General features: G+C 43.8%; 2 protein-coding genes across 2 annotated transcripts; both read left to right on the top strand.

Moving 5' to 3' along the window:
- Nucleotides 1-28: 28 nt before the first annotated feature.
- COIL (coilin) lies at nt 29-6,103 on the top strand. Its single transcript, XM_086623978.1, has 7 exons — nt 29-279; nt 890-2,093; nt 2,426-2,512; nt 3,579-3,626; nt 4,181-4,256; nt 4,987-5,075; nt 5,596-6,103. The coding sequence occupies exons 1-7, from the start codon at nt 29-31 to the stop codon at nt 5,683-5,685; spliced, it is 1,845 nt and encodes a 614-aa protein (XP_086480104.1). The 3' UTR covers nt 5,686-6,103.
- A 5,410-nt stretch (nt 6,104-11,513) lies between these two features.
- TRIM25 (tripartite motif containing 25) lies at nt 11,514-19,332 on the top strand. The gene is made up of 9 exons (XM_086623977.1): nt 11,514-12,128; nt 13,288-13,383; nt 14,881-15,114; nt 15,622-15,772; nt 16,387-16,470; nt 16,869-16,934; nt 17,620-17,646; nt 18,010-18,105; nt 18,618-19,332. The coding sequence occupies exons 1-9, from the start codon at nt 11,514-11,516 to the stop codon at nt 19,142-19,144; spliced, it is 1,896 nt and encodes a 631-aa protein (XP_086480103.1). The 3' UTR covers nt 19,145-19,332.
- Nucleotides 19,333-26,121: the final 6,789 nt, after the last annotated feature.

Raw genomic sequence — 26,121 nt, forward strand, 5'->3', positions numbered from 1 at the left:
CCCTCTCACCGCCTCCTCCTCCTCCAAGATGGCGGCGGCCGGTGGCGGCCCGGTGCGGCTGCGGCTGCTGTTCGACTACCCGCCGCCGGGCAGCCCGGGCTGCGCGCTGTGCTGGCTGCTGCTGGAGCCTGGCCGGGTGCGCCTCGTCACCGACCTCGTCAGCCTCATCCGCCACCGGTTCGGCTTCAGCCGCCGGGCCCGCCTCAGCCTCTTCCTGGAGGGAGCGCTGCTGCCGCCCGCCGAGAGCGCCCGCCTCGTGCGGGACAACGACTCGCTCCGGTACGGCGGGGGCGGCCGCGACGGGGCCCGGGCTCGGCCGCCGGCAGGAGAGGGGCTCCCCGGGGCCTTCGGGCTGTGCGGCACCGGGGTGGGCTGGGGGGGGGCCCCCCGCCGCGGCGCATGGGGCCTGGCGGGGCCCTCCCCGGGGGACCGGAGGGGCTCCCTCGGGCCCTTCCCGCGGCTACCTGTAGCCCAGCGGCTCTCCGCGGGGGATGGAGCGGGCGCCGCGTGCTCGCGGGCACCGTCCCGCAAAGCCTGCGGCGCCTAAGAAACCCCGGGAGGTCTGAAGGGCTGGATGGAGCCGTGGGGTGGGGAACCTCAAGGATGGAAAGGGAGCGCTGCCTCCATCCATCCATCCATCGCCCGGTGCTCCCGCGGCCCGCCCGCAGCACCTGCGCCGCCCGAGAGGGCGTTTTTAAAAAGATGTTGCAGCAGCTGTGCCCGCAGGTGTGAGCCTTGCCTTAGGATTGCTCTCCCACTATCCCGTTAGCAGGTGCAGCACTGCAACTCCCAAAAGACAACCCCACCTCGGCTGATAACATGGAGGAAAAAGGTGCTAATTATGCTGAAGAGGGGCTTTTGTGTGTTGTTTTTTTTTTTTTTTTGACAGAGTAAAATTGGAAGAGGTAGTTGCAGATGATTCTGAAGAGACAGATGATGGCTTCTCTTATACACCAAAAGAAGACAAAAAAAGGCGTAGACAAAAGCAGCACGAGGAAGAATTCTCTAGATATGAAGAAGACAGGCATAAAAGGGAAAAGAAAAAGAATAAGAATAAACATAATCCTGAGTATTCCTCTAGTAGGGAAGAGGCCTCTGTAGATATTCGGGACTCTCAAAAAAGGTACAAGAAACGAAAAAGAAAGGAAGAAGTTAGTGGACAAAATAGACTCACAGAAGGTAAGGAAGAGAGCTCTACTGACCAATCTAAAAAGCTTAAAAAAACAGAGAGGGAGAAACAGTTGGCAATAAAAAAGAAGGATGAAAAGCAGACAAAGGCTGTGGCAGCAAAAATGGCTTTAGAACAGGCAAATGAGAGCTTGTCTGTAAATTCTGGTAAAAATAACACCAAAAAAATCACAACAAAGTCCAGAAAAAAGAGAGCAGGATCTTCAGATTCCTCCAGCACGTCGCCTGACAGTGACAGCAGTAAATTAAATGTAAAGCAAAAAAAATCTTCCCATAAACCTGTAGCGGTGACACTTCCCAAAGACAAATCCCAGGCTGCTGCAAATTCTGATGTGAGAACTGTTGTTTCTAATAAAGTGACTGTAAAATCTAACGCTGAAAATTCTACTAAGACTGCAATTAGTAAAAATGCTAAAAAATCCCAGTCCTCTAGTTCAGATTCTGACTCAAGTACAGAGGATGAGAAAGTGGCAACTGCACAAGACAATACTGGAAAGGAAAAGTCACTGCCTAACAGTGTGGCAGCTGTAAAAACCAGTACCACCAAAGGTCCCAAAGCAAAGACCTCCTCCTCTTCAGAGTCTGATAGTTCAGATTCAGAAACGCTTGTTATTAAAAAACCTGCAGCAAATGCTGGACTGACTAATTCCATAGTAAGAAACTGTACTAAGCAGTTGCCAACCAGTATTCAAGGACCACTTGCCAGCCCAGGCCGTGGAAGGGGGCGCGGAACAGGAGAGGATAACTTCTGGAGAGGACCTAGGGGCCGTGGGTTTCGTGGGATGATGAGTGGCCAAGGCCGTGGGAGAGGAGCAAACCCTGGCTTCTTCTATAACTACAGCAGTGAAAGCCAGAAACAGAGGCAGTTAAACGAAGCTGCGACAAACACTTCTGTTCTCGTCCAGGTGAGTGACTTACGCAGTCATAGGTCATCTTTCTCTTGCAGCTTTATACAAAAAACGTATAGGATGAGAGTAATTCAGAAAAGCAGGAAAAGATTAATAGGCTAAAGGCTGATCTTAACTTAATAAATCTGATACTTGTATCTCCATTTAGCAGCCTGAGGAAGTGTTTGTGAAACATTATTCAAGTGATTGTATTATATATCTCAAAACAAAGCACTTGGATACATACCTTACTCTTCTCAGAACTTCTCACAATCCATACAGCATAAACATTGTTTTCTGTTTTTATGAATATAGTAATTAAACTAATGGGTTTACTGTTTGTTTCACAGAATCCCGTGGAGGTCCCCAAGAGAGACTATAGTGTGTTACCTCTTCTAGCTGCCCCACCACAAGTGGGAGAAAGAATTGCCTTTAAGGTAAAGAACTTGTGAAATACTGAATGTTAGCAGGCTAAAATTATTCCATTTGGGCTACTGTAAGTTTTGCAGGATATGCTACAGATAGCATAGCCCTGACAACTAACAGCTTACTCCGAAGAACTTAATCTTACACTGTTCTGGGACTGTTATCTCAATAAGTATAAGAGTTAGGAAGTGGTCTTCATCCTACTTACTCTTTTTTAAAAATTTTGTTCTAAACTTAAGCACAGTTTAACTTCTAACACAGCACCTAAAATGTCTTGTGTCTAATGTTTGTAGGCATCTCTGAAAGTGTTCTCTCCTCTCTTCCTGTCTTTCTAACCTAAGAGTTTCCCATACAACAGAAACTGTTATGGTTTCTGTTGTTGGCTCTAATTGTTGTAAGGTCTGACTTTGATTTCTACAAAGGTTTGGAGCATGTGCATAAGCTAATGTGTTTCTTTAGACTTCCTATATTTGTATAACACAAACAAATGTTTTCTCTGCTGTAATTTCAGTGTGAATTTCCAGGTACATTTGTACAGTGACTCTCTTAGCTAGCACACAAGTCAGTTCACAAATAACAGAATTTTCTAGTTGCACCTTCATAAAATCTCTCTACCGTGGGCATGTTTGCATGTTTTCAAGGTTTATGTTTAAATAAGAATGCCATAAGGAAGCGTGTTACCTCTCTCTTTCCAAAATGCAAGGAAAATCAGCATTAAAATTAGATGCTACAGAAAGAAAAAAAAATTCTCTATGTTGTCATTTCTCTCTGTACCGTTTCTACAATATTATTGCAAATCTTGCTATACAAATAATTACACTCCACTGCAAAACAAAAAAAGTAAATGAAATGAAATCACTGAAGTTGAGGAGACTGGGATCCATCTCCCTGATCTGAATGTAAATCCTTTGGAGCAGAGAGTCCTGGAAGACTGCCTGGGACTGTGATACATCAGGATCCAGGAGTGGGAGACTTGGTTCTTGCACCTTCCTCTTGCTGAAGAAACTGCCTTGGTGTAGGTGGCATCATCAAGGATCAGGAAGAGTTATCATTTGTTATTTGTATTTCTTTCAACAGCGCTTGGAACTAACTGAAAATTACAGTCCTGAAGTTTCAGACTATAAGGTACTGGGTTTTTTTCCTCCCTTAATTCACTCACAAAACTATTATAGGTGAGGTAAGGCCTAAATATTTTGAGATTGTGCAGTATTTTTCTTCTCATTCACTTGACTCTGCAGGCTATTCCTGATGCAGCAGTAAAAATGAAAACTCTAGAACCCAAAACTGATTGAAAATTTGAAAGGTGTAGCAGTTACTAAAAAAAACCCCACAAGCATTATTAATGATCATTAATATTTTAGAGATGACAAAAAAACCTGCAAACCTTCAAGTAGAAAAATGTGGCTGTATTCAAGTCCACTGCTGTTTAAAGTCAAGGCAAATTATTGAAACTGGTGCAAGTAAAATTTCGTAGCTATTTCAAATAATTTGTTTCTGGGTAAGTACTGACTTAAACTACGAGGACAGTGACAATGAATAACTTGGGTTTATTGATGACAGTAACTGCAGATTGCTGAGCTTTAACACTTTGGTCAAGCACCACAGTGGTTGTAAGTATGGAATAGTTATCCAGTGCTGAAGTATATCTTACCTGATTCTTTTCTTGTTGCTTTATGAAGGAGGGGAAAATAATCAGTTGGAATGCTGATAAAAAACAGATCGAGCTTGAGATCCTTTCGTCATCAGCAGGACAACGTAGGTACCCTGAGACACCAAATGCTTGTTGTCATGTGCATCACTTTGAAAACAGCTAGTCTGAGGCATGCTTCATGTTTCAGGAATATTTCTAATTTAAGTTCCTTCTCCACACACCCTTCTTCTCCTAACGCCCTCCCCAAAAAGTCTATTTGGGGAGATGGTTTGAATGGAGAAGTTCTAACACTTGCTAGTTGTGTTGCAGATGGTAAATAGGTATTTACAAAATGAAATTTGTCCAGTCAGTATGAGTCGTCAGTAACTCATCTCTACTGTGGTTTCATCTCCTGAAAGAATTAAATTATATGGAATTACAGAGAAAACTTTAGATCATCATGCCATTCTTTGTGACACCGGTGAAGCCACTGTCTTCAGTGGAAGTGGAACTGAGTCCCTGCAATGACAAAGTGCACTTCAGACCTCAAACTATGAATGTCTCTGTACACTGCAGTTGCCATTTAAGGCAGCATTAATGAATCATCATCAGATGAGCGTTTTTGTCAAATTTAGGCACCATATTGTTCATTAACTTTTTCACACATGTAGTTATATTAGATAATTACCTTAACTTTGATGTGTAGTATTCAGTTCTACCTCAGATTTTTTGTTACTATTATGATCCTAAACACTCAACTCAAAAAAAACCCTGTTTTTTACTAGCTTTCTAAATATGGTAAACATTTAATCTCTTTTGTTTATAGTTAATGGAGTTGTTTGTTTGTTTTTTAAGTTGCTAAAGAGCCAGGGAAATTCGATCTGGTTTACCAGTCTGCAGATGGAGCAGAACTGATAGAGTACGCTGTTTCTCACGATACAAAGGTATGTGGGTGTCCTGTTTTGAAGCCCGTTACAAGTTGTACATAGCTGATAGAAGCCCTGCTTTATGACTCCATTCATCTCAGTGAGATTCCCTTTGTAGTAATGCATCTGATTAAAATAAATGAAAGCAAAAATAATTGTTCCTTTCTAGCAAGAATGTGCATGATTACAAGATAAGAATCACTTCTTGCATGTTATTCAGTTAACTTAGATTCAAAACCAGTCATCAAACTGTGTAGCATTTTGTTTTGGCTAATAAAATAGACAGTATAATGTCTGGATAGAGTAACAGTCTTTACAAGGTTATCTATTCCGTGTGCTGTTCTTACCTGCATCTTTCCTTACCCAGCATGGCAGGCAGGTTGAGAGTCGTTAAGAAGGTTGAGGAATCACAGGAAGGATCTGTGATCGTTGCTCAGTAGTGCTGTTCAAGTCTCGATAAAGCATAACGTAAATTATGCAAATGGCATCTGCCTGTGTAGCTTGTACATGCTGAATATTGTCTGTGTTTTGTTTTCAGATAACTGAAAGTTGGGATGCGCTGATAGAGCCAAGACTGATTGTTGAGCCTCCAGTTAACGGATCCAGCGTTGAAAATGGAACAGTCTAAGATGTGAACAAATGTAAATAGTTGTATGGACTTGTTTTGTGAAATGCTGCCTTCTAGTTCTGAGGGCAGCAGATGCACTGGTGGATATTTTCAATAAATGGTTTTAAAAAGAAACTATGCCAAAAGAAAAACAAACACTTTTTCCGTAGTATATGTTTTTATGTAATACAGGAATACTTTGTTTATTATAGGAGTCTTTAATATAGATCTGTGGTTTTGGGCTTTTTTTAGCAGAAGCTTAATAACAATTTTTACATCCTACTGCTGTGACCTGCAGAACTGAAATGGTTTGATCAAAGAGATAAAATATGACCTTGTACTGTCAGTAACTCCATTTACATGTCTGTGTTTGGCTAGAGCCATATAACTGCCATACAGAGGCAGCTTGCTGTAAGGATAATTAAAAAAACATTTTAAAATGGAATATAAATATTGAAGTGCATGTCTCTTCCTCTACAGCTGCAGACCATGATACAAATGCCATGACCTTGCAGTTATTTACAGGGTTCACCTGAACATGTCAAGAAAAGCTTGTGGATTTTAAGCTTCTGTAATTTTGAGAGGCAGATAAGTAGTACTGGTAACTGTCAACTTTGCCTAAAGCGAGTGGAATATAGCATGAATCCCTGGCAAAATTGTGTCCCAGTGTGTTAATCTGCGTAGGCTCTGAAAACCCTTTTTGTTTGTTCTAAAGCAAACCCTTTTGCCCTTTAAGTGCTGAAGTTTCTGTGCTGCCTTTTTTCTTTCTTTCCTAATAGCAGGAGGGGTCACCAGGTGGTGGCAATGTGGCTCCCTGACATCTCTGCTAATTAATAGCATCGAGGTGGCACCTCCTACCCATGTAGTACGTGCATCTTGGCAAGTCTTACAATTTAAGATAATCCCTGTCCCAGGTAGCTGACTCTTAAACAGAAGACATGGAAAAAAAAAACCCAACCTCTAGCTACAAACAAACACCTGAAAAAACTGTACATCCTGATTTAGTTATAGGTTTAGTTTAGTTATAATTTATTACTCTGACTAGTGCATGATTACATAAAAGTACTGCACACCTTTGCATTATCCCTATGAAAATGTCTTGTTTGTGAAGGATGAGTAAAACCAATTTGTGTATTGCAGTTCTCATTATTTTCCATTATTTTGGGTTAAAATTTGTTTTTTACAGAAATGGACAGTTGGATTCATGCGTGGATATTCTTGCAAACTGGACAAAGACACTCTAGCACAGTTGTGCTGAGACAGTTGATATTAATGGAAAGAATATTTTTTTTTTCTAAAGGAAATCATTAATTTTGAATTCTATAAAATTGCAAAAGCTAAATGCAAGTATTTCACAGCATTTTAGAGCAGGATTCACCTCTTGTTCCATTGCCTGCAGTGCATTTTGGCTGCAAATTAAATGGATACGGAGTTCCTCTGGCTGTGACAAATAGCTGGGAAACTGGGTGGTCTGCAACAGCAACTGGAACCTGATGCTACACCCCATTGTTGTTCTGTTGGCTCTTGTTGTGATGTTTATTGTTAAATATTATCCTATATATCAGATTTTGGAAGATGACTAAACAAGTATCACTATTACAAGGACTTCCCACGTACATAAAACAGTCTAACCACATTTGATAAAGCAAGATGTATATTCTCCAATAGTTACAAAGGTTAAACTAACACAAAAAGTCCCTCAAATTGTAACCAAAACGCAGCACGACCTACTTACAGGCACAGAGGCAAGAGGTGAGCACACCACCACTGTGGAGGAACGATTGACTTTAGTCGCAGGGTGGAATGTGGTGCTGCAGCCCCACAGGCCACTTTGTGATCTCAGGGTGCCCACACTCAGGCTCTATCTAGGGCTAAACAGCAGCCAGCTGTTCTGTTTCCCAGTGACCCCCTCCCCACTCGAGGAGGGGAATCAGGAAAGGGAAGGAAGACCCATGGATTGAGATAAGAACTATTTAACAATTGAAATAAAAAAAATGAAAAAGAATAATAATATATATATACAGCAAGCGGTGTACTGTACAATTGCTCACCACCCCTTGAATAACATCCAGCCAGTGATCCCAGAGAAGGAAAATCCTGAAACTGCAATCCCAGAGGAGAGAGAGCAGGCCTTGGGAGCAGAATGACAGATGAGACCCTCCGGGACAGCAGCCATCGAGGAAGAGAGCCTGTCCCCTACAAACTTTCCAGTTCATAGCAAGCATGGCATCACATGGTATGGAATACCCATCTGCCAATTTAGGTGTCAATCACCCTGGCCATGCACCTCTCAGGTTCTTTGACATCTGAGTCCTTAGTAAAAACGAGCTGAAAAAAAAGTCCTTATCACTATGGATAGCAACATACCAGGGCTGGCTACAAACTAAAACAAAGAGTCTTACCAACTTTGTTCTCACCGGGTGCTGCAGTCTTCTTACAAATGCAGCTCACTTTAGAAACGTAGCTTTTCTGAACAGAAAACTGATTCTTTGATTCTATCCTAGGGAAACCAGGACACAGGATAAGCCAACATTGTGTTCTTGTATTGGTTACAAGTGCAGTGAGTAGGGACAATCGGGCACTCTCTGACCGTACCCGAAACTCCTGCTGCCTGGATCGTAGCCCGATCTGGTAGGTATCAGAACTGTACAGCCTGGAAAACACTGGATTTGTACATTTGCTGAGACACCAGAATCACCCAACACAAGTTGTGGCCAAACAAAAAATAAAGAGTACTGACCAAAGTCAATCATCTCGAGATCCTATAAATAGTGACCCTGAGTGAGACCCTGTGGGCTCTCTGGGGTCACAGCGGGCTGTGACCCAGCACGTTCCTCTTGGACACCTCTCAGGGTAGGTTTTATGAGGTTTACAGATCATCCACTGATAGATGCCAACAAAGGAGAACAATGAGTAATTCACTACAATTAGATTTCACATCGTTTAAAAGATTATTGATTATTGAAATGGTATACATGCAACATTAAATGTGACACTTAAACTAACCAGCTTATCAAATATTGGACTCTTACCACTCATCTGCAGTACACCACGTATTTATGACATAGAGGCAAGAGGTATCCGTACTACCACGCTATGAGTCGACAAAGTGGATTGACTGTAGTCACAGGGTGGAGCGTGACGGATGCACTTGACCCCTTCACCAAACTAGCAGCGGTTTGGTGCAGGCTCCAAAGCATGTAAAGGCCTGAGCTGTAGCCAAGACCCCTTCTAGTCTCAATATGTTCTCTGAAAACCCACAAAGGAGCAGAGTGACACTGTGAGCGTTGGTGCATGTGAACTTGGAACACCAATCATGGCGATTAATGCATGAATAGCAGGTGGCTTTTCCAAGACTCACTTATCAAGGAATAAAGTAAATTGTGGGTTAGAGGAGTATCGTGCACTCCTTTCCATTGCATGTGATTTGACTACGAGCCAAGCAGTTTATCCCATAAATATAACAGCCCAAGTGAGCCTTCTTGAGCTCTCCCTGCTAGGCAGCGTGGCTGCATGGTGGTGATGTCCCCTTGAGCCGGGAAACCTATCAAGGTTGCTCCTCGAGGAAGAGAGAGACCTTCTACCAATGGTAAATCTTTGGTAAGTGACTGATATTGTGGCTAACCTTGTATGGTAACTTTAATTTTACCTTGGTAACTCTGATTGCATGCTGAATTGATGCTAATGAAAGGATTATAAACCTTGCATATATAATCCTTTAGACATAAACCATTGACTAAGTCTGGGACTAAGTCTAGATCCAGCTGCACCTAAATTCCTCTCTGAGAAAGAGTTTAGAAAGCAACAGGGTCCAGTCGTGACTCAACGGGAGGGTCCCCCTCACTCCTTGTCTTTCATTAACATAAACCATTGACCAAGTCTGAGACTAAATTGGACCTAGCCACACTTAGGCTCCATAAGGAGTCTAGAAAGCAAGGGGTCCACTCTGAACCTTGTGATTCAACAGGAGGGTCTTTCTTACCCTTTGTGTCTCCGGTCTCTCTGTGAATCATTTTAACACGTATGTAACTATTTTCCTTTGTCTGTTTCTTCCAAGCAATAGAGTGACCTTGCCATCAAACTCTGTTATTAAAATCGCTTTGCTAATTCCTTTGACAGCGACTCTTTACATGATCTAAATCTCACATTCACGACAGATCACTGAAAGCAAACACCCCAGAGAGAGGATGTTTTGAAGATAAAATCTTGAGTTTTCTTCACCCATTGTTATCAAGTTTGGGTGAAACTACTGTTTCAATGCACAGTTTAAACCAATTTAAGTAAATGCAGTCTGACGGAGCCGGCTGACCGCCCTTCCCGTCACATCCACACCTTCTCCTGATGCAGCCACACACAAGGTTCCTCATACCTGGGGAGCCAGGGCAGGGCTTGGGCGCTAAATGGGTAAGAAATGCGGAATAAGACAGAACGTGCATGCGAACCCCGGAGGGAGCTGGTGATGCTCTGAACAATCCTTTTTTGCTCATTTTCTGTCTCTAGAGTTTTGGGGTCTCTTGCAAGCCGCTTTGCTGGAGGAGCCCCAGCTGCCAGTCATGGGGGCTCCTTGCCATCCTCCTCTATGCAATTTAGCATTATACATTTATTTAAAAATTCTGTTACAATTTTTTAACAAATTCTAGTCTCATGACTCAAAACGTGAGGATGTGTTTGAGCTGGCAAGCTACAGTCACACATGCACAGCAAGCTGTAGGCCTACAGACACGATGAGCACTTGCAGCTAGAGGCTGGCAGCCAGAAGCTGCTGAACAGATCTTGTAGAATGAAAAGTTTGCTGCTGTGACCACAGACCTTGCAAAAATACATCAAGTAGGTGTCAGCTTTTTAGCAATTTGGAGCTATTTGTAATTTTGATGGGAAAATTGTACCTACTTAAACCACTTTGAATATTAAATCCAAAAAAGTGAAACCGTCTTGATGTTTGCTCAGCCACAGGTACACAGGAACAATTTGTTCTGCTGTGCTTCTAACTTCCTGCTCAGAGCCTGAGTGGCACTTCGTATCCGCAATACCTGGGCAAAGGGGTATATTTAGTTCAGAACCAGATGAAGAAGTTCTCAAGTAATTGCAAGGAAGTGAAGAGAGTAGTAACTTCAGTAGCTATTTAAATGGTAAAATTCTTCAGTAATTTTTAATGTTAAACATTATCGGTTTTTAGACAACAGGAGTGGTCAGGCTTACTCAAAACAGAATTCCAAGCCCTCTTTGACTATGGAGAACTTAAATTACTCATCCGAACTCTAAAGATAATGTGTTCTGCTCCAGAAGTAAAAGCTACAATTGGGAGGGTGTGTATTGACCCTTTACGTTTGCATACCTCGTCTGCATCAGTAGACACCAGGTGAGTGCTGCAGAGCACACAGCGGAGGTGCTGAGCCTTCGGAAGATGACGGTGGCTGAGCCCAGATGAGCCCAGGCAGAAGCGCCTCGTTCACCTACAGAAAAATAAAAAAAAAAAATTCAACATCGACAGCGGCTCTTTGGTCCCATCCCCGGCAGGACGCGCAGCACCGCTCAGTAGGAACGCTCCCTTGCGGGCACTGCCCACCACCCCCCCGGGCACCTCAGGTGCTGTCACAGCGGATGCCGAGGCACGGCAGCCGCCCCCGCGCCTGGACCCGCTCCCGGCTCGTGCCCCGGGGCACAGGGCGGCCGTGCCCGAGGGTCCCGCCGCGGGTCCCCCCCGCGGGGCAGAGCCCGGAGCGCACCGGGGCGGGCGGGTCCCGGGGCTGCCGCCCCTCCCGCCGGGGCGGGGACGGGGCGCGTAGATTCCCGGAAAGCCGCGGCCCCAGTTTCGTTTCTGGCGTCTCGGGGCAGCGGCAGCCGCGGCGATGGCGGCGCTGGCCCGGTCGTCGTCGGAGCCGGTCCTGGCGGGGCTGGAGGAGGAACTGACCTGCTCCATCTGCCTGTGCCTCTTCAGCAGCCCCGTGACGGTGCCCTGCGGGCACAACTTCTGCGCCTCCTGCCTGGAGCTCTCCTGGGCCGGGCTGTCGGAGAACTTCAGCTGCCCGCAGTGCCGGGCCACCTTCGAGGGCCGCCCGCAGCTGCAGAAGAACACGGTGCTGTGCCGGGTGGTGGAGCAGCTCCAGGGTTGCCCCGGGCCCGGGGCCGAAGAGGAGGAGGCGGCGGCGTTGGCGGGGTGCGGGGCGGAGGTGCCCCCCGTGTACTGCGACAGCTGCCTGCAGGCCCCCGCCGCGCAGACCTGCCTGACCTGCACCGCCTCCTTCTGCCTGCAGCACCTGCGGCCGCACCAGGACAGCCCCGCCTTCCGCGACCACCAGCTCTGCCCGCCCCTGCGCGACCTCCAGCAGCGCAAGTGCCCGAAGCACAACAAGCTCTTCGAGTTCTTCTGCAGCCAGCACGGCAGCTGCATCTGCTCCCTCTGCCTCCTCGGGCACAAGCTGTGTCACACCAGCCCCCTGCAGCCGGCCAAAGTCAACGCCGAGGTGAGCGACACGGGCAGGCGAGGGCTGGAGCACCCTCCGAGGGGCATCCCGGAGCTCCCCTTTGCTCCCCCGGGGCCTGGTGGGTCCCTGGGTGCTGGGGTCGCAGGCTATGAAGTGCCAGGGGGAGGCTGGACCAAGACCTGAACTGTAAGTCTCATGCCTGGCCTTGGCAAACTGTGACCTGCCCTCCAGTGCACACTTGAGCGCGTCTTCTGAGTCGTTCCTTGTGTTTTCCTCCTCTCTCCAAGATGGTGCTCTGAGGATCTGGGACGGTGCTGTCACAGGGTTGATTGCCAGTTCCTGTCTTGAGCTGGGCTGAGCGGTGATGCTGCCCAACTGTGTGGGTGTCACCCCCAACTCTGAGCCTCCTCTGCTGCTCAGGACACGGGGTTTGCTGTGTGGCCTTGCCGCAGAGTGACCGAGGGACTGCAGACAGACATTGCTCTCTGTATGTTCTTATGAAGCAAAGAACCATGAAGGTAGCCTGGGGAGAGCTCTAGCATGTAGATAAAAGCCAGAAGCAGGTTCTCAATAGAGTGGAAGAGAAGGAAATTTGGCCTTCATATCTTCCAGCACAGCTGAAAATCAGAGGGTTGATGAGTAAAGCACACTTGAAAAGTTTAGGTGGCCAAACTCTCATCTGTTCGGCAAATACATATACTGCTTACCCTACCACGTCCTCCCTGATTTAGCTTAGCAGCATCTTGAACTAAAGGAACAGGTAACACATCCAGGCAATAAAATTCTCAAAACAAGAGGGGTGAACAGTAGCGTTAACTTAGTGCACAAAGTCCAACCTGAGAGCTAACGTAGAATTTGTTCTTTGCACTGGGAACTACAAGCTGATGAAAGCAGTTTCTTTTCTCAGTCTTTATCAAAAGAGTGAGTCAGCAGCGTGCATGAGAGGAGAGAAGAGGTGAGGTGGAGCGTTGGGAGAGGTGGAGTGGCAGGGAGGAGTGTCCACAAGCCACACGTCCAGTGCTTTTACATCCTGTTCAGGTTTAAGGGGCAGCAAGTTTTAAATCAATAGTACTAAATGCTTACAGGAATTATTTAAAACTTTCTGTAAATACGATTCTTACTCCAGTAAGCATGACCCAACTGAGAGCAGACATGGCAATTGCTTCTCTGAAGTACTTCTTGATCTCTTCTGTTGCAGTCGGTGCTGAAGAAGAGACTGATGGAGCTGCACAATCAGAGTGAGAGAGCTGCTCGAGCGATGAACACTGTGAAAACAAACCAAAGCCAAGCTGCTGTAAGTGGGTAACTGTTCAAAATGCTGTCAGGTTGCTTGCTATATGCTGGCCACTGCGTGTTGTGGATGCTGGTGCTCTTGTGACAATGGCTGTGGCGAATGGAGATTGCGTTGGCAAGAGAAGATGTTATTGGGAAGGAACAGAAAAGAGGCGTTTTGGCAGAGCCAGGCGGCTCCATGGGAGATGGGACTAACCCAATCACCACACAAGGGCTTTATACCCGCCTGTGCTGACACACCTGGACCATAACAGGGCTCAAACCCATCCTTTCCTGTTGCACCAGAAAGTGCGTATCTGTGCAGCCCGAGCTAAAGGATTAGTGAGCTGTAATGGCTGCACCCGTGCAGAAAGTTGGGATGTCTCTTCCCCATAAATCACTACAACTAATCCTTGCTCTTAGCTGACGATCGGAATTGCCATTTGTGCTGACAGCTGGATCGAATGTCTCACTTGTACCATCCTTTCTGAACCAAGTGGTTGTCCTGGTTTCAGCTGGGGTAGAGTTAATTTTCTTCTTAGTAGCTCGAATAACGCTGTGTTTTGGATTTAGTATGGGATTTGGTATGAGAAGAATGTTGATAACACACTGATGTTTTCAGTTGTTGCTATGAAATCAAGGACTTTTCAATTTCCCATGCTTTGCTAGTGTGCAGGTGCACAAAAAGCTGGGAGGGAGCATGGCTGGAGCAACAGACCCAAACTGGCCAATGAGATATTCTATGTCACGCAACGCCACGCTGAGTATATAGATGAGGGCTGGCTGGGAAGCTCACTTTCTGTCTTCCGGGACTGCAATTTCAGGATTTCTCTCCTCTGGGATCGCTAGCTGGGGACGGGCTGGGCGTTGGTCAGCGGGTGGTGAGCAATTGTACTACGCATCAGTCGTTTCTGTATTCTATTATTATTATCACTATTATAATTTTTATTTAATTTAAATTATTAAATTGTTCTTATCTCAACCCACAAGTCTCCTCACCTGTACTCCTCTGACTCTTTCCCCCTTCCCACTGGGGCAGGGGAGGCTGAGCAAACGGCTGCGTGGTGTTTGGCCACCAGCCAGGTTAAAACCATGACAACGGTAGAGACCAAGAAACTGAAAAGCCCCCGGGGTAGCACTTCTGTGCTCCTCTGGAACATCTCTTGGAGGATCAGGAATTTCTTTGTATTAACCAGAGATGCTACATCTCGGAGGCAGAAACAGCTACAGCCGTGTGCAGTGTCCGAGCTCGCAGTGGCACAGCCCTGTCCCCGTGCTGGTAACCACTAGATCGCATGGCTGGCCCCACAACAGGGTCTGGAGACTGACAACTGGCCTGATTTTTTGGAAATAAACGAGTTTTCTGTCCAAACTACATAGAAATACATTGCTTTCCTATTGCCTGTTTTGAGTAATAGAAGCCTACATGTTCCTCAAAGGCTTGTAGTAGTAGTAAGCAGTACTTTGTCCACAAACTGTACTTTTGAAACTAGTGTCTGTCTGCTCTTGTCTGCTCCAGGAAATAGCTTCCAGAAAGAGAGATTTGATCAAAAATGAGTTTTCAGAAATTAAAGGTTTAATTGAAGAAAGAGAAAATCAGACCTTAAAAGTAATTGCAGATGAAGAAAAAAGAGTTTGCAGTAAGTTTGATTATATTTATGGTGTTCTGGGAAGCAAGAAGAAAGAAATTCAGTCTCTCAGAGATCAGATTGAGATGGCACTGACTGAAGCTGATGACATCCTGTTTTTGAAGGTAATATGTCCTTTAGATGCAAATCCAATTCTTTGTGTTTCTAGAATGCCGAATCACAAAACTCTGCTGTGGTAGTCCTGCTCTCCAGACACTTTCAGTGAAACGATGCAGTCGTGTGTGACAACCTGCTGTACCAGGATGTACTGATAAGTACACAAATATCAATGAAAGAGTGCTGAAATGAAGTGGTGTCTGGTAACCCCCCCCAACTCAGCCTCTGCCACAAGCAGAGGGGACAGTGAGTGAGAGAATTCATCTCCAAGAGGTGTTGCAGCTCCATGCTGTGACACTGTCTAGTAAATCTTTCTCATTGCTTCAGATATCAGTTAAGAATTAATGCATATGGGTTGCTGCTGAAATTTTGCCGTGGGTCGTGTCTGACTGTAGCCTTTGCTCCTTTGAATTTGAGATGAATGCACAAAACCCATTCCATTTAAAGTAACTTGGTTGTATTTTTCTATGTCTGCTACACAAGGTGGTCTGCATGAGATCTGTTTCTCATTTCAGAGAGCAGCAGCACTGCAACGAATGTCAACAAAAGATGCTTTTGTTCCTGTAATTGAAATGGACCAAAACTTGATGCTTTCCACTTACCAGTCTGCTGTTAACCTTAAAGACATTGTGAAACTTTCTGTGACTCAGGAGAAAAAAGTAGAAGGTACTGTATCACTGGGAGAACTGGCATTTTCTGCCTTGTCTTTGAGTTCAAATAAGGCATCTTCCCCCTCCAATCCAAATATGACTAAAAAAAAAAAAAGTGCAGTAAATACAGTTAGTTAATATAAATTGTCTTCCAGCTTCTGTGGTCCTCTGTTTCCAAACCAAAATGCTACAGTCTGGGATAAACAAGGAGAGAAAGTGTCCCAGTGGCTCTTTACTTTTATCTGTATTTGGATAAGCTGAAGAGTATCGTGATACTGTGCCCTCTGGCACAGCTCAGCCTTTATTCCTTACAGTAATTTATGGTTAATATATAGCAGGGTTGGATGCAGGTAGGATGTGGATTTGAGGGGAGACATAAAACGCTTTTGAGTGATAGGACTATGGTTACCCAACTATAAAGGTGCTGATTGTTTACGTGTTGTAGAACAAAGCCCTACTTACTGGGTTAAGCACAAGTATCTTTTGGATATCCTCCATGCAGCTTCCATCTCTGCCAACTATAACTTAAGTTCTAGTCACATGACTGAAAAATAAGATTGAAAAATGTCCTTGTTCATGCAGTTGTGTTCCTGGCAATACAAACCATAATGTAAAATATCACCATTGCAGCAAAACCAACACTTGGGAAAACTATGGCTCCTCCAGCAGCTTCTCCAAACAGAACCTTGGCTGGAAAAAAGCCTCCAGGACCACGTAAGTACTAAAGAACATCATCCTCTCCCAACTGTGGTTTTACCATTAAATAAGAAAGCCAGCAGCTACCCAAGAGCTGTTTGCTCTAGCATTGGTGCAGTCGTTACCTGTAGTGAGCACTTTGGCGTGGGAAAGGGAGGGTGTTGGGGCTATTTAGTGACGGATGCTGTGTGAGCTGTAAAGCAGCAGCCTGCCCAGATGTGGCGGTACATTAGCCTCAGTGCACGCGTGCACCTGTAGTGGTGTCAGAGCAGGCTCTAAAGCTAAGCAGAGCCTCCCCACCCTCTGGTTCCTGCAGGGTTTTTTTCACTTGTACTAAACGTTTGTTGGTTTGTTTGATGGATTTGTATGTATTGAATCCTGCTTATGGTCTGTTGTTTTTTTCTTTGCCTCACAAGATCAAACCCACAAAGAGAAAACCCTTCCCCAGACTCAAACCGTTCTGCAGGTGGAGAAAGATACCAGTAAGTGGTGATTAATGGCAGCCTTACTCAAACATTTTGCTGGCCATGTCTCGCTTACAATTCAAGGCTGAGGTGATGGAGACAGTCTTTATGGCAGGTTATACTGGGGCCTTTCCGTGTTGTTTTGTCCGGATACTGGTGTTAGTGTGGCATTCTAGCCTGTCTGGAAGATCTTCCATGTTCTCTCTTTGGATAAGTCCAAGTGTTAAGAAACTATTGTTGCTTCCACTGAGTTCTTGACACATGGTCCTTTCTGTTCACAAGTCCTGGGTGCTGAGCACTCAACAGGGTCTGTTTTGGATTGCTGGAGTTGAATGAACTTCTAGCTCCTTTTGCTGCACTAGATCTGTTGTAAAAAAAAAAAATAGTCTATGTGCCTCATGGGAACAGGCTTATTACTACTTGCCCTAACACTCTGTGTCCTGGAGTAGAGATGAAGCTCCTTCCAGGCTTATGATGTTGTGAAATAGAAGGCAAATACTATGTTGTGCTTCATGTGTAGCTTTTTAGTATGGGTGTATCTGTACATGGCTTTAGCATGCTGGACTGTCAGCTTTATCTCCTGCTGCAGCTTCAGAAGGTCCATGATGACAGTGTTGCAGCTGGCACAGTCTATCAAGGGCTTTTCAGTCTCAGTAGAACTCAGTTCACTTTTTTCTTTTTTTTCCCTTTTTTCCCCTTCCAGAGGAGAAAAAGAAACCTGTTAAAGTCGGTGAGTCCAAACTTTCAGCATACTTATTCTAATTTACATTGACTGGTCTTAAAAAGCTAAGTAGATGGTCACTAGTGGCGGTGTATTAAGCAAAAGTTCAACTCTTGCTCTGAGAAGGTTCTTACTGGTCCCTATGAGAGTGATCAAGCACTGAAAGAGATTGCCCAGAGACAACAAGGGATTTTCAAAACTTGAGAAGACTGTGAGCAACCTGAGCTAATATTGAAGTTAACTCTGCTTGGAGCAGGAGGCCAAACAGAGAACCTCGAGAAGCCCATTGCACCCTGAGGGTGTCTGTGACTCTGTTAAGCACACGGAGTTTCTTCCCAACTGACCTAACTCTCTTTTCTTCTGTCAACACAGCACCAACCCCAGGAACACTAAATGCTGCAGCTGCTGCTTCAACTAAAGAGCTTCTTGACAGCTTTCTGAAGAAATCCAGAGAGGAGCTTTTGCAGTGTAAGACATCCAACATTACACTACTTAAAGATGAACCTTCTGCTTTGGTATTCATGTATCTTTACGAAAGTAAACAAAGTTTTCTCAGTAATGACTCTCGCCCAAACAAAATGACTGTTAGGGTAGCCCAGAAATATGATGTAAAACACAGGATTTTCTGTGAAATGAATTGTAGGCTTTTATGTGAGCCCATGATGGTTTGCTTAAGATGCTATACCAGATGGTATACAGTATGGCATACCTTTCACTGCCAGATCAGCAATTCCCTTCTGCCAGCATATATTTGGGTGTGAAGGAATCCCATGGGGATGCAGGAAGGAAGGAAACTTGCCCTCCGTTTGCCTGCTGGGTAACAGAGCTGCAGTTGAACTCAGCAGACCTAAGAGTTGCTTGCCCTGTGGAGGAGAGTGGAGCAGGGAGATAAACACGCGTAGGAACAAGTGCCTAGGCAGGACGGCATAAATAAAAGTGCTTTGGTCTTTGGTACCTTCAAATGATTCATGTCTTTGCAGATGCTGCTAACATCACGCTGGATTACAACACGGCTCATAATAAAGTGATTGTGTCTGACAGATACACCAGGATGTCTGTCTCAGACACCCCCATGAATTATAACGACCACCCTCAGCGCTTCACCGATTGTTACCAAGTGCTGGGGTTCCAGTGCTTCAAGAGAGGCATCCACTACTGGGAAGTGGAACTGCAACAGAACAACTTCTGTGGCATTGGCATCTGCTATGGCAGCATGGACCGGCAGGGGCCAGAGAGTCGCCTGGGGAGGAACAGCAGTTCTTGGTGTATTGAGTGGTTTAATTCCAAAATATCATCCTGGCATAATGATGTTGAAAAGCGCTTACCCAACGTGAAGGCTACTAAGATCGGTGTGCTGCTCCACTGCGAGGGAGGGTTTGTGATTTTCATGGCTGTTGGGGAGAAGCATAACTTGATCTATAAATTCAAAGCCCAGTTTACTGAAGCCTTGTACCCTGCCTTCTGGTTGTTTTCCAGTGGCACTGTTCTCTCTCTCTGCCAAGTGTAACAGTAAGGTCTTGTATCTTAGTTTACTTTGTCTAGGTACTTACATGCAAATAATCAGTCATGCAGCAAATCATCTCTGTATGTCTTAGTCTAGGAAGTCTCAAAGATTGTTTGAGACAAAATTTATTAGCTCTTTTAAGCGGTTTGGGATATCTGCTGATTCTTTGGTCTGAATTGCTAAAGCCTTTAGATAGTGATTTAGTAAAATGCTCATGATAGTAAAAACTATAATGGAAGGTTTTTCAAAGACCTTGATAGTCGTTCTAAAAGCAAAGTTATGATACAATCAATTGTTAAATGTTTTCAGTAGCCACTGTGGCTTCTGTGGTTTGCTGTAAAGGATCCCCAGAATTAATTTTCAGGTCTAAATGTGTTTCACAGGTAGCAATAATCTCTTTGAGAAAGAAACAGGAAGAATTCCTTGATGAATTCAGGTTCCAGGCTTTGAGGTAGGTCTCAGTGTTGCCTTTTTCTCTGTACATAGACTGTTGTCCGTAGTCAGAATCTGCAATAGTCTCAGTGTATGACTCCATGAGATGTTACAGAAAGAACTATTAAAATCAGTCAGTTCAGGTTTTATGACACTAAGTTATAAAAGCCAATATGACAAATCTCATCAGAATGGAAAGGCAGAGACTTTTAGAGTTGATGGATAAGAAATGATGTCTGAGTCACCAGGAAATAAATGACATAGACTCAGAGACTGGGAATACACCAGAGAGTCTTCAGGAAGACACCCTACAGAGCAGTAGCGTGCATCCTGTAATAATATATTTTGTGGGATGAAGCATTCTGTCTCATATTCTGACCCAGAACACACTTCACATCTTCACATTGAAGGCTCTTCAAGGGTTTTTGTTTTTTTTTTTCCTTTAGTATGTGCTGAGTTGTTCAGGGAGTGCATTTTTGCCTTGCATAGGGAGCATAAACGTGCTGTTCACTTAAAGCAAGGTCTCCTGTCATAAAGCTTTTCCTCTTTGTGAGGTGGGATATTCTCTGCTGGTGTGTTTCTTTAGTTGTTCAGGTAGTAGAAACTCGATTTCCTGCACATTATTGGGACTCCGATTTGAGGCGTCTCAAGATAGTGCACACAGTACCTAGAAAATGCTGTTTCCTCTCTGCATGAAGCCTGCAGGCAGACAGGTGAGCCTTTTGAAACATACAGGGAATTAGCACAGAGGAGAATCTATTTTCATTTCCACTGGAATGGATTTTTAATTCTCCTGGTGTTCTTTGCTTTGGGTTGTGGTATGTCTTCAGAAGTCCTTGCCCTGTACAGAGGAACCTGTACTTCTGCATTTTTCACTTACAACTTTAAAACAATCAGTAGGCAATCAAGGTATTCGGATCTCATAGTATTGGGCCTGTATCTTGTTGATGCTGCTGGACTCACCATGTTAGCTCTTCTTTCTTGTAGTAGTCCATGAAGAACAGGGAAGCTCACAAGACAGACTTCCTGGACTTTGGTTTGTAAAACTCCCCCTTATGGGATTTGGTGAAATAAAATACAAAGCTGCTCCTGGCAGTTTAAAAGGAAATTGTTAGGAGGCTCAGAGGAACCTCTGTCACTGTTTCACATTAAACAAAGTGCTTTGGAGAGAGGCTTGCAGGAGTTCGGGCTTGGTGTCTCTATTTTCACTTGGTTTATAAACTCTTTAGTACTTTGTCAAGGATAGCATAAATCGGGTAAGGCTTCTGTTTCTTTGGCCAGAAGCGGCTATGGAATCAATGGTGGACCTAAAAGTGCCATGACTGTCTTTGGAGCAGTTGTACTATACTCAAGGGTCTCAACTTTCCAAAGGACAGTCAGCACTAAAACTACCAAACTAAGCAGAACACTTCAAAAGTGTGTCCCTGCCCATGGCAGGGGGGTTGGAACCAGATGATCTTTAAGGTCCCTTCCAACCCAAACCATTCTGTGATTCTCTGAAAAGGCACAGAAGGAGGATGTGTTCTGCTGGGAGCCAACAAGGAATTCAAAACTCTTTTCTGCACTTCCAGTTTTTCAGCTTTGAGGGACAAGAGCAGTTTCCTCTGAGAAATCCTGTCCCTTCAGCTGCCTGGCTGTGCCACAGGGCTGCAGACCCGCTCAGCAGGGTGCTGAGGGAGTGTGCTCTGTCCCCTTGTTCCTAGGGGGAAAAGTGCTCCAGTGGTTTGTGCAGTGGAGAAAGTCCACTTTTTCTGTTGCTTGCTTCTTGACATTAAAGGGGTGTCAGTATGAACCTCTAAGTCTACGGGCTTCTTTAGCCATAGCCTGGAGCGACACTCAAGCAAAGCAAACAGCTCTTACTCTGTCACATTGGACAAGGCTGGATTCTTTAAATGTGACATCGGTGTATGACCAACAGTATGTGACACATAAGGTGTTCTGCATTACCACGGGCAGTGAAACAAGCCTGCTGCTGTATCCCTGATTCTTTTTTGTTCATTTCCTTTTCTGCTGTGAGTGACCAAAAATGATGGAATGAGTTTCTGTTAATTTGGAATGAAATGAAAAACGCGTAACTGAATTGCTACACTTCTGAAAACTGTTATTTTGCTTAGCTTCAGATAGCTTGGATATACCAAAACATTGGGCTAAAATAACATTAGAAAAAAATATTAGTTACAGCATGATAATTAACAGTTCAAAAGCCTCTTCGACATGACCAAAGTGTTTTTACTCATCCAATAACGATCAAAGCTGGACTGGTTTTAAACAAAACGTAGATACAAGCATGTTTGTTAATTATAATTCTCTTTTTAATACTATAAAGGACCCAACTCATCCAGTCTAGAAAAAGAACTAATTCTGGTCTTAATGAACCCATGAGGATGTGGAATGATTTGCCTATTAATGTACAAGTGAAAGTAAATGGAGAAACGCTTGCCCATTGAAAATATACTCATCTGTTTAAATTTAATCTTTTCTTAATTAAACAGATCAGTAAAATAATGCAGTTACAAAAATAAATGCTTATGTAATTATAAATCTGTTGATTGTACTGATATCAGCCATGTACTTCAGTATGTAGACTATATGTTATTTCATATAGATGTGTCAGCTAGACATTCTTGTCAGGGCAACAGACACAGATTTTATGCTATCTGTTTTATTTCTGTGCCTATAACTGTTTTAGAAGTGGACTATTGATCTTTTCAGCAGTAAAGTGAATGAAAAGTGATATTTTGAATTCAATAAATATTCACGGTAAACCCTAACTTCTATGTTTTGTTCTGTGCTCAAAGCTGAAGCAAGCAGTAAGGAAGGCAGAAATAAAGATGCTACGGTGTACAAATAACCGTTCTTTTACTGCATAACTCGCTGAGTTATACGAGAACTGGGGAAGAGAGAAAAGGAGGAGAGCTGCAGAGGCTGTACTATCCTCTGGACTGTCAAGTGCCGTCCTAAACGATCTCCTTCACCTGAGCTATGCACCCTTTACCAGTGATGCTGCATCCTAGCCGAGGATGAGTGGAATATCCTATCCAGTAAAGGAAACCAAAGACCTTTTCAGGTAAATGAAAGCATGGTCATCAGCTGGAGGAAAATGAATGACTAAGGACTTGTTATGTGCAATGGGATGGCTTAAAAAAGCCTTAGGTGATGTCCAGCATCTGCCAGCTCAAGTTACATCTAGAAGCAGCAATGGGTGATGATTCCTAATATTACTCAGTGAAATCAAACTAAAGAGTTTGTGGTTTGCAAGCTGCTGCCGCCCCAGGCAGCTCAACAGGGAGCAGCTGCGGTGGCTCAATAGACTTGTAAAAATTACCTAAAACAAAGGCACCCACAAAACCAGTTACAGATTGACTTTTCCACTTACAGTTCTCCAAGTGAGTTAGGCTGATGACGTTTTTGGGGAATAAACTCCAAAGGGTTCCCAGAGAGTCAGACAACAATATTGCTTGATCAGTAGTGGCAGGTAGTACAAAAACTAGGGAAAAAAATACCCATCTTCACTACACTTACTTGTCCCATGCTGTCTCTGGGATGAAGAGGTCAGTTAGGTCTGCCAGAGTTTGGGCTCAGTTTCCAAAGACAGACGAAGGTACTTTGAGCCTGCATAAACTTGACTGTGACTCCAGCCTCGGTCTTGAACAGGTCCTGAAACCCCAGTGAAGTCAGCAAGCTCATTACTCATACAAGGTCTATTTTCTTACTTGCTAATGTAATTTCCTCTTGATTTAGCTTTGTGATGGCTTTTTTACAGTGAAACGAACAACAGACTTGAACTCCAAAATGTTCTCTGGGAACATATGTGAAAACATTTATCAGGATTTTTCCTAATACTTGTTTCTTTTCTGAAAATAAGATTGTATTTGGCTAGTGTTTAACAGCCTGTGTTTCTATACCCAGTTCTCTGACTCCCTCCCATCTCTTCCCCCCTTCCCAATTCGTTCCCAAATGAGTGGCTGCTACTTCTCAAATAATCAATATGTCAGTTAAAAGCATGTCATGGTGTGGTCATTGTATGACTCCTATTCAAAGTTCATGTCATTTAGACTTTCATTGGCAGCTATTTTGTCCCATTAAAAAGTTCAAGACAGCAATTTGTGAATCTTGCTCAGCCAAGTAGAACTGTGGAAAAAAAGGAGTTATTTCAAAAGTCAGTTAATTGTGGTCTGTCAGAGTGCTCCTCATTCAGTTTTTTTCCAGGCCTTGTCATGGGCTCACATCTGTCAGCCCTGTGTTTCCCAGGCTGCTATCAGATGCCGTTACATTGAAAATAATGGGTTTATTCACACCATTTATTGGACTTTGTGTGGTAGACACATTTGTATATCATTTTACAGTGTAACAATTCCATTTACATAAAATATAGGCAATTATGTGAGTCCGGCCAAAGCACTAAGGGAGAGTGGGAGGAGCCACCATTAAAATAACAAAAGCTAATTGAAAAGAGGCAGATAAATTAGGTGCAAATACCATTTAGGATCAAGACTTGCTCATGATTAGCTCAACAGAACTTTAAGGAGGCAAGTTAGTTGTATTTTGTGTTTGTATTAAACTCTTAATGTTTTTCTTAATCCAAGAAAAGAATTTGTACTTTTTACAGCACCTACATTCCACTGTAAAAATCAAGTAGTCCTTGGTGGAGAAAGAAAGGGTTTTTTTTGCTTTAGGGTTAGTTTTTTTTCCCCCAGTTTAGAGAGAGTTTCCACATACGTCTGTAAAGGAATGTTGACCCTTAGAATCCTGATCCTGTAAATCCTATTTTTATTCTCCTGACTGCAACAAGGTAATTAGTGTATGGTTCCACTACAAAGTCAAAACCAAAGTTTTCTATCAAATTATCAGCAACACTTTTCAATGAAGTGTAACAGTTTCTCTTTTGGATTTAGGAATATAACTCTGGCAAACATAAATCTCCTAGGATTCATGTCAAGGATTCGTTTTGCATGAAACTCAGGCAGGTTGGCTCTGCTTAACCTTGGCACTGTAACAGGTAAGGACATGGCAATTTCACTGCAACTTCTCAAGTTCACAGGGCAGAGGGCTGCTGCTCTGTGGCACGCTGTAACGATTGGTCTGACAGCAGACCTGGAACCCCTCTACTCCCTGCTGGCCCCGATTCATTTCAGGTACTCATCTATGGATGACAGCGAGATTATTCTTTTAACTGGTGAGAGATTATTTGCCTGAAGATAGAGCAATGGCTTTCTCAAACGTTACTAGGATTATACCCCGAGACAAAATTTAAAATACGTTAAGTACAGCTGTACTAATTCCAGGAGCATGAATCACATATCTCTAAATTATCACTGTGGCATACTGAAATGAAAACTCATCACTTTGAAATTAAGAAAAGCATTTAGAAAAAACATAAATATTCTTAACTCTGATTCTCCATGACTATTTTTGAAAGCCTTGCTAGACTCCAACAGAATGAGACTGAGACCACTAAAAGCAAGAAAAGATAGACTCTTGGTCAAGGACAGAAAAAAAAATATTCCTCTTCGCATGTTGAAATTAAGCACACAAATCTCAGTGCAGAATGAGCTCCTACAAGAATTGTTAAAACATGGACTCTCTCACTGACAGCAGAAGGTATTAGGTACTTGAGTCAGCAGCGAAGCTCAGCAAAACCCCCTGATTTTGACTTTGGCACGCAGCTCCTCTGCCTTCTCCCTAGAACTCTCAAGGTCTCTGAAAGCCACAATTCCACGATTTCATACTGTGACAGAAGACTTATCATCCTACTTTGTTATACAGTGTTCTTATTCTTTTGTTTGAGTCACAAGTTGAGCTTACACTTCAGAGAAAAATATTGAAATGTTTAGCTTAAAAGTAATAATAGAATTGGAGAAAGCAAGTGAGTGAGTCAAACCTCTAACAAAGGGAATAAGCCTGTATTCATGTAATTAATTTCCTACGGAATGGTGTGTTGAAAATACAGTGCATTTGAAAGTGCACAGAAAAGGCAAGACAGACATGAGGAAACGACCAGCCGCATTCAAAAAGGGCCAAATCCACTCTGGTGTAAGCAGGCAAAACCTCATTCAAATCTGTCAAGACGACTTAACCCGCAGTGTCTATTCACAAGCCTCTACTTCATGGTGTTGGTCCAGACATTTAAAGACTCATTAGAGATTCTTGTGGCTCTTTTGTCTTTCAATGAACAGGGGAAACGTCCTGTCCCTCTTTTGATTCTCTATCTACACATCAGGCACAAGTCCAGCAAAGAACAAATGCTGAAGTGCATAAGGAGCCCTGCTGCTTTATGAAATGTCACACATCAGAAGGATTATGGAAAGGACTTCACTTCCTTCCTGGAAGAGGCCGAAGGACTTCAGCTTGCAGTGCCAAAGGGAAAAATGTTCAACATGCTTTCCTCAGTAAAGATAATTCATTGGGTTAAATTCAACCCAAATTCTTTGATACTGAAGATCACTTGCTTGCTTGCAGTTGTTCACAAATGTGTTTTGACTATAACCTAGGTCTCCCCTTTCCCATACTAGGTCTAGCTCAAATCTTAAAGTTGGCACTAGTGAGAG

The sequence above is a fragment of the Tauraco erythrolophus genome, chromosome 20 (genome assembly GCF_009769465.1).
Source record: "Tauraco erythrolophus isolate bTauEry1 chromosome 20, bTauEry1.pri, whole genome shotgun sequence".
In the NCBI taxonomy this organism is placed as follows: Eukaryota; Metazoa; Chordata; class Aves; order Musophagiformes; family Musophagidae; genus Tauraco; species Tauraco erythrolophus.